Here is a 13,876-nt window from a genome sequence, read left to right as displayed (position 1 = left end):
TACAACACTGCTCCTTTAAGACAAAAAAAAGCTCTTTAAAAAGCTCTGGCTTTTTTAAAGAAGTTTTAAACATCTAGAAATATATGTTTTGTGTTCTTGTAGGAAGCAATCCCTCCCCGATAGCTAACTACAAATGATCTATAACTGGGCTAATAACTCACTAACTAGCAAAGGGTATGAACAACATGTGTACACGCGGCCACATGCAGCTCTTGCTTTGATCTCAATACAAGCGCATCTACTCATGACCACAGCTGTAAACACAGTCCAAGTTCAAAGTAAATGGCACAGATCCATATATGGCAACGGCTATTTGCGTATAGGCCTACTGCAGCTCTGATTGGTTATGCCTCACCGGTCTGTGTAGAGTATGGGCTGAGTCATGCACAATAGAATCCTACTCCAATGTGTTCTGCCTACAACAAAATCTCTTTGCATAGTTGGTTTTGTTACGGTACTGTATGTTGCATTGAAAGTGGCTAATGTTGCGTTAATTCGATCACAATTGCCACAGTAAAGGGAAACATTGATAGTGTTGCTAACTAACAGGGAAAAATCTAGAAAGTTGAGTGGTGGTTCTGCGCTCTGCGCGGCAGTCCCGGGGAGCTGCAAGGCAGTCTTGGGGCTACAGCACACCCCCACACGCACGCAGAGTAGAGGGAACATTGGTAATAACGCCTTAATATATCATACAAGTGGAATCAGCGAATATCCTGTGTTTAATCTTAACCTCCAGATAGGGTCCCCTTCGCAACCATCTCCCCTGCATCAGGAAACAGAATGGTCTTCTTGCAGCTTGGTTCTGTCATGTAAACAGTTGACAAGAGTAAACTGATCCAAATGAAATGCAATTTGCAGAAAGGAAACAAATGTGTATTGAAGTGGAGAGTGGAGAGGTTAATTACAGGTAAAGGACCTAACCTTCATGCAGGCAACACTGACACGCGAATGCAACTTAAGGTGTTCCTAAGTTTGTGTACTCAATGTATATTCTTCTCAATAAAACAATGTAAATCAACGTGATTACTCAGTTAAAATGTGTCTGTCACTGTGTGGAGAGATGGATACACAGTATATGTGTAAATATATATATATATATATATATATATATATATATATATATATAGAGCGAGAGAGTGACAGAGATCAGAGATCAGATGTCTGGTGAGAGGAGGTTTGATGCTGCTGCTGATGATGATGAGAATAGGTCTAATTAGAGAACTCGCTGGAGGATGACACAAGTTAGCGAGTGCCAATGAGATGTGTGGGAGATAATGGCAGCTAAGCAGCTAAATCTATCTCCTCTTAATGAAACACTCTGCCACATTTAGATTCCAAGGGACGGAGGGAGGTAAAAGACTGAGAAATACATTGAGGTATCGGATTAGAAGACAAAATAACAAGAAAATGAGAGTCAGAACGTCACGCCAACAGACTTGGGTGTCAGTTTGGATTTGATGTCCCTTGGCAGGTGAAACAGAGGTCTCTAGTTGTTGTGAGAGGCTCTGTCATCTCTCTCTCCATGCCACGGTGGCAGCCCGGGGGCACTCACGCCTCTCTCTGACACCCAGCTGGCAAAGGCTGGCACATGGAGAAGGGCACACAGCTTGTGGTGTAGTTCTACGATCCACCCATGCACGCTACCACTTCCCCCAAGTCTGACAGTAAAACCAGCTGGCAAATCAGACCCTGTCTACCCCCTCTCTTCTCCTCTCCCCTCTCCACCGCTCTTCTTCCCCCTCCACATGAGAAAGCAGGGGGAGGAGTGACAGGGAAGGAAGAGCAGTCTTCTGGTACACACACAGACTGCAGAACCTCACGTCATATGTCGGCAAGGTCACTAAAGTGAATCAGCCAGTGGTGATCAGGCTGTCCAAACATGAGCTGCCTGTCGGCTGCCACGACATCTCTGGAGAAGACGAAAGGGCTGAATTCCCATCAATGAAGGAGAAAAAAGTGACAGAGAGTGAAAGGAGTGAGAGAGAGGCTAGCGAGAGAGAAAGAGGAGTTCTGTGGCTCTCAGAAGACAAAACAACAGTGAAAGACTAAGTTTGAGTAAATCCATTTATGCGAAGAACTTCTGTTTTTAGAGTTTATTTGTTTGCCTGCACTGCATCGATTCTTTAACGGGTGTCCGACTGAACTGAGAGCGGAATTGATTGGTGCTGAATCTGGAGATGGAGTGGATGGGGTGGCTCAATGACCTTTGACCCAGTGAGTATGTGGGAGAGGGGGAAAGAGTAGCTGGACACAGTCCAGCAGTCCAGTTACGATGTAACCTTTCCTCTTTCGTTGTTAGGCAACAGGGAAATTAAATGGACTGGTTTTGGGAGCAGGTCAGTTAAGAACGCAAATCCATGCAAAATACAATCAGCGTCTATCTGAAATTAAGCCTGTAGTTCCTAACAGTCTGTAGTTCCTAACATACCGGACAGTCTGATGGATGAAGAGGTCAGGGTCTTGGGCAGCAAACACGGTGAGTGTGGTGCCTGCAGGGACACCCTCCTCGAAACGGATGGACTTGGGGTTGGAAGGGAAGACAGGGGGTTCGTTGACATCCTGTACGGAGATGGTGACCCCCGCTGAAGACTGGAGAGAAGACTGGATCCCACTGGCCAGAGGGGCCTTGTTAGAGACTATCACCGTCAGCATGAAGGCCCTGTTCTGCTCATAGTCCACTGGCTGCAGGGAGAGAGGGGTGGGGAGAAAGATATATAGGGAGGGAGGGAGGGAGGGAGACAGAGAGAGAAAGATGAAAGAGAAAGGAAAGAGAAATGAAATAACTCAAATGCACCCATATCAATATGGAACAAAAGTTAATCATAATTTAGCACTTGGAGTTTTTTATTTAAACAGTAAAGTAGTTCCCTACCTTGACCACAGTGACCATGCCGTCATTGTTGACAGGGTTGGTGCGGATGAGGAAGTGACCCTGGGGGTCTCCACTGGCGATGCGGTACTGGGCAGCCCAGTTGGGGCTGTGAGGCTGATCCCTGTCAATCACTGTCAGATTGGCCACCACCACATTCACCCTGTTCTCTGGGACCTCCCCCGAAAACTAGAGAGAGCGGGAGGAAGGGAAGGAAGGAGAGAGAGGAGGGAGGGAAGGAAGGAAGGAAGGAAGGAGAGAGAGGAGGGAGGGAAGGAAGGAAGGAGAGAGAGGAGGGAGGGAAGGAAGGAGAGAGGAGGGAGGGAGGGATGGAAAGAAGGAGAGAGAGCATGGAAGGAAGGAAGGAAGGAAGGAAGGAAGGAAGGAAGGAAGGAAGGAAGGAAGGAAGGAAGGAAGGAAGGAAGGAAGGAAGGAAGGAAGGAGAGAGAGGAGGGAAGGAAGGAAGGAAGGAGAGAGAGGAGGTAGGGATGGAGGGAAGGAGAGAGAGGAGGGAGGGACAGAAGGAAGGAGAGAGAGGAGGGAAGGAAGGAAGGAAGGAGAGAGAGGAGGGAGGGATGGAGGGAAGGAGAGAGGAGGGAGGGATGGAGGGAAGGAGAGAGAGGAGGGAGGGAAGGAAGGAAAGAAGGAGAGAGAGGAGGGAGTTAAGGAAGGAAGGAGAGAGAGGAGGGAGGGATGGAGGGAAAGAGAGAGAGGAGGGAGGGACGGACGGAGGGAAGGAGAGAGAGGAGGGAGGGACGGAGGGAAGGAGAGAGAGGAGGGAGGGAAGGAAGGAAGGAAGGAGAGAGAGGAGGGAGGGACGGAGGGAGGTAGTGAGAGAAAGTGAGATATTTCTATGACTTTAGATAATAGAGACAGCGTTTTTATAATAGTAATGCCTTTCCTTATACTGCTGAATGTCAATGTGTGGAAGTCTTTATACAAACCGATGGATTTGTTCAATGAAGTGTTTATCCATTTACATCGAATGCTGCACATTTAGCAATTAAGAAATTAAATAAGTACTGTAATTAAATGGATGGCACGAACCATCTTTGGGTAATGATCTTCATTATATTCCAATCTAAAACTATTCAGTCTCACTCAATGATACAGAAAACTCAGAGGTATAGTCAGAGCAAAAGCGGCATACACAAAAACCTACTGTACAGGAATTTAGTCCAAACAAAGTGAACACATTCTGCAGCGGTCTCTTTCATATTCAAGAGACACACACACACACACACAATACACACACACACAATACACACACACACACACCACAGCTTTTATTGTCAGACAGTAATCCCTGTTTCCTCTTGTGATGCGTTAACTGGTTTATGGTGTGTGTCTGCCAGCTGCTGTTCACTCTAATGGCTTCATCATGGCGCTGGGGCTGCATCCAAACCCCCCTCTCCTCCTCCTCCCCAGCCCCTGTCCCCTGCAGCATCGCCACGCCGATAAGCACAGAACAAATTAAATATGCACATTCTCTGTGGTGTGTCGGCTCCTCTATTTTATTTTCACTCCGAGCTTCAACACAGACAGGAAAAAAAACCTTCCAAGCTTGTACGGCAACGTTGGGAGATTTAAAAAAAAAAAACCTTATGGAACAGTTCTAACTGGATATAGGGCTCTGGGAAGATGTCCCCACCCTTGAAAGTAACAGGTAGTCCGTCTGATAAGCAGCCAGAGACAAACAAGAGAGCCTGATGGGAGCCTATGCTCGTTACTGGCTAGGGAGCTGGAGTGCCCAGCAATGGGTTCTGATTGAAAAATGACCGAGGACAGGTTCAATTCAGAATGATATGGTAAACTCCAATTTCATTAATGCATCAACGTTTGACTTTGAACGTCAAGAGGATTCAGATCCAGATCCTCACTGGGAATTCATCCCACTGAACTGCTACTAACCACCTAATTGGAGATGAAATTGAGACTAACGGAATAATATAAGAATTGAGCCTTGTGATGATGCAGCGTTTTAGATAGCACTGCATTCTGTTTTCCCTTTCTCACGACGAGAGAGAGGGAAAGAGAATCAGCTCCACAACTCAATATGGCTCTACGGGATATTTTACTGTTCTCAATAGAAGCATAGTCTTGGTTGAGAACAACAACAACAACAACAACCACAACAAAAGGGCAATAATGTTAGCAAGAAGTGGAAATAAAAATGCCCTTAAAAATAACTCTCACAATGTTTCTCTCTGAGTAGAAGGGTGAACAGTTGAATCAGTATTACGGGTGTTATTATATCCTCTTTGTGATGGTGATGGAGCCCCAGGCATTGGCAACCCACATCATTTCAGCCTTTTACATGTCACACTAGTGCCACATGCAGTGGCGCATCTACTATCACTAACAGCTAATGAAGTCTGCTGTGCCAACAGATATAGCATCTTAATTTGATCACTCTACTGTAGCCGAGAATTTTCCTGCACCGCAGGAAATGCAGATGACCTTTGTGATTGACATAAATTCACTGAAAACACACACTAACACATGGTTATATTAACCGTATGGCACTTTTCATGTAGCCTACTTTTGGCCAACTAATAGCCTAACCAACGTCCAAGGAACATTATGGACTAAACGTTCAAATCCTGTTGCTTCAGGATTATTTTGCTGTGACAATTTACGTAGGCCAAATTAAGATCCTACATCTGTATGCCCCTGACTGTTCTTCAGTAACAAGCCTCAGCAAAACTCTACAATGTATGAGAGACAACTAGTCTGCCACACACAGACGCTCTTCAGGTAGACCAGGAATAGCATGCTATTAAGGTCTACTGGAATCCAGCGGGCTGATATTTAAACATATGAAACTACAGACTACTGCTCCAAACACCGATCAATGTGGACGTGAATTGAAAACGTCGGCAGGAGTATAGAGTTTAGTTTGAGTGTGATGCACTTGATTAGATCTCATTACCATAACCCTAGGAGAGTGAGATTATACAGTCGCTGAATGCAGCCTAATGAGTTGTGGCAAGTACCATTGTCTTTTTGTTTTCCACATAACGACGAACATCACACTCTCATATTCATGCCCATGTTCTCAAATGAATAAAACATTTGGCTTTTTTAATTTAAAAAAAAATTAGAAGCAATATATCTGCTTGGTTTATACCCCTGCAAGCAATTTTACTTAATTAGTGTGCTTATGTTTTCTCTCCATCTCCCGTTGAGAGATGCACATGCTTTCCTGCGTCTGTCATACACAAATAATTACTGAACTGCTCCGAGTGGAGTTTGCTGTGTGGGAAGAGAAGAAAAGGAATTGACAAACAAAGCAACGGAGAAACTGGATAATACTGAAATCTTATAGGAAAATGTGTATGTGTGTGCCTGCGGGTAAAGCTGTATGTGTGTGTGTGTGTGTGTGTGTGTGTGTGTGTCGAATACACAGCAGTAAGATACTAAGACAGCTGCCTCAATATGACTAACATGTCCTCTCCTTTCCCCATTCATCATCTCTTCCTCCCTCTCCTGTCCTCTGCACCACCACAACCACTGTCCCTCCACAACAGAGGCCCATCCATCTGTTACTATTGGAACACGTAGTTTGACTCTTGTGTTCCAAACCATGTGTTCTAAACCATGTTGCCAGAGCTTTTCTTTTCTCCCTCATTGTCATCCTGGTTGTTCTATAGCTGGTGTAATTCATTATCTCTCCTGCAATGCCACATGGTTCTAAACTAAGTGAGGCAGTGAGGATACTCAACTCTCTCCCTCCACACCAGTACCTTAAAGTATTTAAGTAAAAATACATTCAAGTACTATTTATATTTTTTTGTCAAATTTGACTTTTACTTCACTAAATTCCGGAAGACAATATTGTACTCTTTTACTCCATACCTTTTCCCTGACAACCAAAAGTACTATTTTATTGGTCCCAATAGAAGCATCGTTTTGGTTGATAATAACAACAACAATAATGTTAGCAAGAAGTGGAAATAAAAATGCCCTTAAAAGCAACTCTTACATTTGAATGCTTAGCAGGACAGGAAAATGGTCCAATTCACACATGTATCAATAAAAGATCCTACTGCCTCTGATCTGGTTGACTAAACACAAATGCTTCATTTGTAAATGATGTCTAAGTGTTGGAGTGTGCCCCTGGCTATCCGTAAATAAAAGAAAAAGACAAATTGTGCCGTCTGGTTTGCTTGTTAAAAGGAATTTGAAATTATTTATACTTTTACATTTAAAACCACATACAGTTGAAGTCGGAAGTTTACATACACATACTACATACACTGGAGTCATTAAAACTCATTTTTCAACCACTCCACAAATTTCTTGTTAACAAACTATTGTTTTGGGAAGTCGGATAGGGCATCTACTTTGTGCATGACACAAGTCATTTTTCCAACAATTGTTTACAGACAGATTATTTAACTTATAATTCACTATATCACACTTCCAGTTGGTCAGAAGTTTACATACACTAAGTTGACTGTGCCTTTAAACAGCTTGGACAAATTCCTGAAAATTATGTCATGGCTTTAGAAGCTTCTGATAGGCTAATTGACATTTTGAGTCAATTGGAGGTGTACCTGTGGAGATATGTCAAGGCCTACCTTCAAACTCAGTGCCTCTTTGCTTGACATCATGGGAAAACCAAAAGAAATCAGCCAAGACCTCAGAAAAAATATTGTAGACTTCCACAAGTCTGGTTCATCCTTGGGAGCAATTTCCAAATGCCTGAAAGTACCACGTTCATCAGTACAAACAATAGTGCGCAAGTATAAACACCTTGGGACCACGCAGCCGTCATACCTCATACCTCTCAGGAAGGAGACGTTGTCACCACGTACTGTGGTGTGAAATCAATCCCAGAAAAGCAGCAAAGGACCTTGTGAAGACGCTGGAGGAAACAGGTACAAAAGTATCTATATCCACAATAAAACAAGTCCTATATCGACATAACCTGAAAGGCCGCTCAGCAAAGAAGAAGCCACTGCTCCAAAACCGCCATAAAAAAGCCAGACTACAGTTTGCAACTGCACATGGGGACAAAGATCGTACTTTTTGGAGTCTTCTGGTCCCCTGGTCTGATGAAACAAAAATAGGACTGCAAGCCGAAGAACACCATCCCAACCGTGAAGCACGAAGGTGGCAGCATCATGTTGTGGGGGTGCTTTGCTGCAGGAGGGACTGGTGCACTTCACAAAATAGATGGCATCATAAGAAATTTAAAATCATGTGGATATATTGAAGCAACATCTCAAGACATCAGTCAGAAAGTTAAAGCTTGGTTGCAAATGGGTCTTCCAAATGGACAATGACCCCAAGCATACTTCCAAAGTTGTGGCAAAATGGCTTAAGGACAACAAAGTCAAGGTATTGGAGTGGCCATCACAAAGCCCTGACCTCAATCATATAGAAAATGTATGGGCAGAACTGAAAAAGCGTGTGCGGGCAAGGAGGCCTACAAACCTGACTCAGTTACACCAGCTCTGTCAGGAGGAATGGGGCAAAATTCCCTCAACTTATTGTGGGAAGGTTGTGGAAGGCTACCCAACACGTTTGACCCAAGTTCAACAATTGAAAGGCAAAGCTACCAAATACAAATTGAGTGTATGTAAACTTCTGACCCACTGGGAATGTGATGAAAGAAATAAAAGCTGAAATAAATAATTCTCTGCACTATTATTCTGACATTTCACATTCTTAAAATAAAGTGGTGATCCTAACTGACCTAAGACAGGGAATTTCTACTAGTTTTAAATGTTCAGGAATTGTGAAAAACTGAGTTTAAATGTATTTGGCTAAGGTGTATGTAAACTTCCGACTTCAACTGTACTTTTAGACTTTCACTCAAGTAGTATTTTACCCTGGTGACTTTAACTTGAGTCATTTTATATTAAGGTATCTTTACCTTAACTCAAGTATGACAATTGGGTACTTTTCCCACCACTGCCCAACACCATGTCTGATACACCAGCAAACAGCATACAGAGACTGAACAGTAGAGAGAGTAGAGACATAGAGTAGAAGAGAGAGGAGTGTGGCTGTGTGGAGGTTTGAGTGTTCCCCTGTGAGAGGGGAGTGACAGAGACAGGACAGAGCAGTCTGAGGAGAGGCGTTGTTCAGTGGGTTAGTCTCTGACAGCTGGGGCCTCTTATCAGAGCAACCGGCTGGAACTACACAGCTGCCTGCCTGGCACACGCAGTGATGATACCGCCGTGCCACCAAGAGATGGATCACACATCAGAGGAGGCAGCGTGTGACGTGGACACACTCCTCCCTCTGCAGATGGATGGACATACAGAAAAAGGAGAGAGGGAGGGAGAAAGAAAGACCAATGAAGGGAGAGACTACCCCTCCCTCGTGATGCACGCCCACACGCCCACACACACACACACACACACACACACACACACAAAAGTGGGCCAGAAGAAGTCAGGCTGCCTCCAGTGCGGATGTGTATGGGACTGGGGCCAGATGCCTGCAGACAAACCATGGTCACCAGAGAGGCTGCTGGCAGAAAGAGTGGAGGGAGGGCTGCTCCCATCACCAAACAGCATGCCTATGATCTTTCTCTCTCATCCCTCTTTTTCTGTCCCTCCATATGTCGCTCCGACACACTCTCCCTTTACTGCAGTAGCTCCCTGTTTCCCTCTGACCCCTTTCTTCTCCGTGTTTTTGGTCCTCCTATTTGTCCTCGCCTGCTGTTTATCTCTCCACATGTCTCTGTCCCGCTCCTCTGTCCAGCTCTCTAACCTCCTGTCAAAGAGCCATGAAATCTTGTTCTCTAAGATAGCATCAGACACATGGACTGCATCTACAACAGAGTTGGGGCACTGCCCTGGTGAATATCCATCAGCTGATGTTATCCTGTCATGAATACAGATGTGTGGCCCTACAGTAGAGGTCAGAGAGAGGAGACTCACCGTCCTGGCGGTCAGCTCGGGAGGGTTGTCGTTGATGTCGGTCACAGAGATGAGGGCGGTGGCCGTGTTGGACAGGCCAAAGTTCAGGTTCCCCTCCATGTCCGTGGCCTGGACGATGATGGTGTACTGGGACACTTTCTGGAAAGACACACCACATTCACGTTAGTTAAATAAGACGTCATAGAGGGTAAGCATACTATAGCTAGGTGGGCTGACTGACAAACAAACAAATGAATAACTAGCACAAATAGCTCTGAACCTGACACACACACTTATGTGCAAACTCATGAACACACGCGCGCACACACACACACACACACACAAAGGCTTAGGAAGTGAGGGACCAACGGGCGCGAGTGAAAGGCTCATCCATTATAGCCTACAAGTCCCTGCTTTTAGCTCTCTGAGCAACCCTCATCATCACTCACTCTAATGGAGGTGCCATCCCTTTAAGAAGAACCACTATGCTGCAAATATTAAAGAGAGTGAATGGACATTATTTAGGCCAGTTAGATGGGAGAGAATAGCTAGAGGCGGTGCTGTCGTACAGACCACCATTGAAAGAACAGTCAATCATGACGTCAGACGGTATAACATGCATTCACACTGAGAAGATACGGCAGACACTGTCTTCTCCTCTCTTTTCATCTCTCCCTCCCTCCCTCTCACAACACGCACAGATGCACACACACTGCACACACCGCATTACAGTATATATTATTTTGACTCAAAAACAAAACTCATTGACACTTTGCTGCTGTCCATGGTGCTGAAAGTTCACTGTGTCCATCAGTGCAGCGATAGTTTCGCCCCTCTCGCCAGTCCATCTCTCTCTCCAGTCTCCCAGGCTCTCCCCTGGTCTCTCCCTGTAAGCCTCTCAGAGTTGCCGCTCCTCTCTGCTCTCATTAATCCGTTTGGCTAAACCTCCTATTGTGCTGGTGTCAAAAATGGACGTCAAGGACAGGTCAGTCAGTGTGAAGAGGAGAGGGAAGCCCAGCCTAGTCTACTGCCATGTTCGGTCACACCATATTTGGATAGTCTGGATTTTCCATCGGTAGATGCTCTACAGATGGTCATAATATCAACAAACTATCTGTTGATTAGCAACTGTTTGCTATGGTAATGGCTATGGTTAGGTTTAGAATAATGGTAAGAGTTAAGGTTAGGGCTAGGGTAGGGTAAGGGCTAAGTTTAGGGATAGGATAAGGGTTAAGGTTAGGGCTAGGGTTAGGTTTAGAAAAAGGGTTAGGGTAAGGGCTAAGTTTAGGGTTAGGATAAGGGTTAAGGTTAGGGCTAGGGTTAGGTTTAGAAAAAGGGTTAGGGTAAGGGCTAAGTTTAGGGTTAGGATAAGGGTTAAGGTTAGGGCTAGGGTTAGGTTTAGAATATGGGCTTGCTCCTACCTATCTTTCTGATTTGGTCCTGCCGTACATACCTACACGAACGATATGGTCACAAGACGCAGGCCTCCTAACTGTCCCTAGAATTTCTAAGCAAACAGCTGGAGGCAGGGCTTTCTCCTATAGAGCTCGAGTTTTATGGAATGGTCTGCCTACCCATGTGAGAGACGCAGACTCGATCAACCTTTAAGTCTTTATTGAAGACTCATCTCTTCAGTAGGTCATATGATTGAGTGTAGTCTGGCCCAGGAGTGTGATGGTGAACGGAAAGGCACTGGAGCAACGAACCACCCTTGCTGTCTCTGCCTGGCCGGTTCCCCTCTCTCCACTGGGATTCTCTGCCTCTAACCCTATTACAGGGGCTGAGTCACTGGCTTACTGGTGCTCTTTCATGCCGTCCCTAGGAGGGATGCGTCACTTGAGTGGGTTGAGTCACTGACGTGATCTTCCTGTCTAGGTTGGCGCACCCCTTTGGGTTGTGCCGTGGCGGAGATCTCTGTGGGCTATTCTCGGCCTTGTCTCAGGATGGTAAGTTGGTGGTTGAAGATATCCCTCTAGCAATATGGGGGCTGTACTTTGGCAAAGTCGGTGGGGTTATATCCTGCCTGTTTGGCCCTGTCCGGGGGTATCGTCAGATGTTGCAACAGTGTCTCCCGACCCCTCCTGTCTCAGCATCCAGTATTTATGTGTCCGGGGGGGGGGGTGCTAGGGTTTCTCCCTCTCCCTCTCTTCACCGGACAAGCTACCTGTCCCAGACCTGCTGTTTTCAACTCTCTAGAGACAGCAGGAGCGGTAGAGATACTCTGAATGATCGGCTATGAAAAGCCAACTGACATTTACTCCTGAGGTGCTGACCTGTTGCACCCTCTACAACGACTGTGATTATTATTATTTGACCCTGCTGGTCATCTATGAACATTTGAGCATCTTGGCCATGTTCTGTTGTAATCTCCACCCGGCACAGCCAGAAGAGGACTGGCCACACCTCAGCCTGGTTCCTCTCTAGGTTTCTTCCTAGCCTAGTTTTTCCTAGCCACCGTGCTCCTATACCTGCATTGCTTGCTGGGCTGGGTTGGGTTTCTGTACAGCACTTTGAGATATCAGCTGATGTAAGAAGGGCTTTATAAATACATTTGATTTGAAATGTTACTGATATTCTGTAGATAGACTATTCAAATAAAGTGTTACCCTGTGTTCAGCTGAAAGGGCCTCTTTTCAAGCCTTTCACCATTCAGCAGAACTGCTATCTGCTATGCCTGGGCCAGTTCTGCACGGCTGACCTTGATAACACGGCCTATAACAGCTCTGGGGTCAGGACCTGAATCTCAGACGCATTTAGGGTGGAACCCAGGTGGCTGGCTAATGAACCCTGATGGAGGCCAGTAAAATGCTGGGGAAAGATCAGTGCTCTTTCTATTTTTCTTTCTCCGTCTCACTCGCTCTCCGTCTCACTCGCTCTCCGTCTCTCTCGCTCTCCGTCTCTCTCGCTCTCCGTCTCTCTCGCTCTCCGTCTCTCTCGCTCTCTGCTCAAGGAGCAGTGTGCTTAATAGTCAGGTCAGTTGATCCAGCAAGGCTTATTAAAACACTTAAACTCACCCAGAGTCATTTAAAGTTCTGCAGAGTCATTAGGACTCGCTCCACATGTTAATTTGAACTAGACCAGCTCTATTAATGAAAACTCAATATGGGCTGCGCTTTATTACAGTCATAATGAAAGATCAATACCATCTCTTCTCATCGTGCACTGCAGTAGATACACCCTTCATTTAGCTACATCAGGGTAACAGTAGTCCTGGATAGTTGCTGTCCTGTGGCTAGCCTGACTCTGAGTAGCAGACGTGCATAGTCTTTGATCAAGCATGGAAAGGTGTGTTAAGCCCAACAGCAGGTGGCACTCTGACACAGTCGGGGGAATGAGACATGCTGTCCTGCAGCACTTTGTTCCAAACCTGACAGTTGATAGAAGTTTAACCCAGCACACACATACACACACTCTTCTAGCCTCTTCCGTCCGTGTGTCTGCCCTAACAAGCCATTAATGGTGTCTCTAATGAGTCCTATAGATCTTTGAAAAGAAGTATCTCTGTTAGATTAGAGCCCAACTCAAGAAAGGAAATACGCCGCCTTCTTTCACCAAACAGAACAAAAGCAGCGCTTTTCCCACGGGTCTAAGCTCTTGGACTTTAATGGGAAGGGTTGAAAGGCATCTAGGGCCATAAGAACAGAACACTGCTGCAAACTCTGAGGTAAAATGAGATCCTTTACACAGGAACTGAACGAGACCAGAGAGTACAGAAAGCACAAAAGGCTACAGGCTAACAGAACTCTATTGCCAGTACTCCTTTTAAACCAAAAAGGTCAAATTAAATCCTGAAATGGTTGTCTAATAGTCACTGTTTGGAGTTGTTTGTTTTCAAATCTTATTTACAAAAAAGATAGAAAGGCATTACTGACATTGATAGGAAAAATGCAAGGTACATTTTTTACTTACAAAACATTAAAGACATGCTCCAGAACTTTGGATACTACTAAGAGTTTTTTAAACCTCCCACTTTGGGCTGGATGTGTCAATGTGTAGTTCATACTAGCATAATCTATGAGTAGAATTACTGTCTTACCTCAATTAGCCACAAAATCCCTAGTTTGAAAGCAACAGTTTTTCTGGAAGCTGTGCTGCGCCATTTCCCATGACATTTTCCCCCACGTGGGCC

General features: G+C 45.2%; 1 protein-coding gene across 4 annotated transcripts in view; it reads right to left on the bottom strand.

Annotated features, from left to right (window-relative positions):
* The window catches only part of LOC110527925 (cadherin-4), a 241,103-nt gene that overhangs the window by 17,183 nt on the left and 210,044 nt on the right, over window positions 1-13,876 (bottom strand). For all 4 annotated transcript variants that reach the window (XM_036983417.2, XM_036983418.2, XM_021609553.3 and 1 more), the window contains 3 exons: window positions 9,769-9,906; window positions 2,873-3,058; window positions 2,429-2,682 (listed from right to left, as the gene is read on the bottom strand). In XM_036983417.2, coding sequence (XP_036839312.1) covers window positions 2,429-2,682; window positions 2,873-3,058; window positions 9,769-9,906 — 578 coding nt within the window. The remainder of the gene's footprint in view (window positions 1-2,428; window positions 2,683-2,872; window positions 3,059-9,768; window positions 9,907-13,876) is intronic.

This window comes from Oncorhynchus mykiss, chromosome 7 (assembly GCF_057628025.1).
Source record: "Oncorhynchus mykiss isolate SJ-2025 chromosome 7, ASM5762802v1, whole genome shotgun sequence".
Taxonomy (NCBI): Eukaryota; Metazoa; Chordata; class Actinopteri; order Salmoniformes; family Salmonidae; genus Oncorhynchus; species Oncorhynchus mykiss.
The sequence above is the reverse complement of the archived record's forward strand: the minus strand, read 5'-3'. Positions and strand labels throughout refer to the sequence as shown.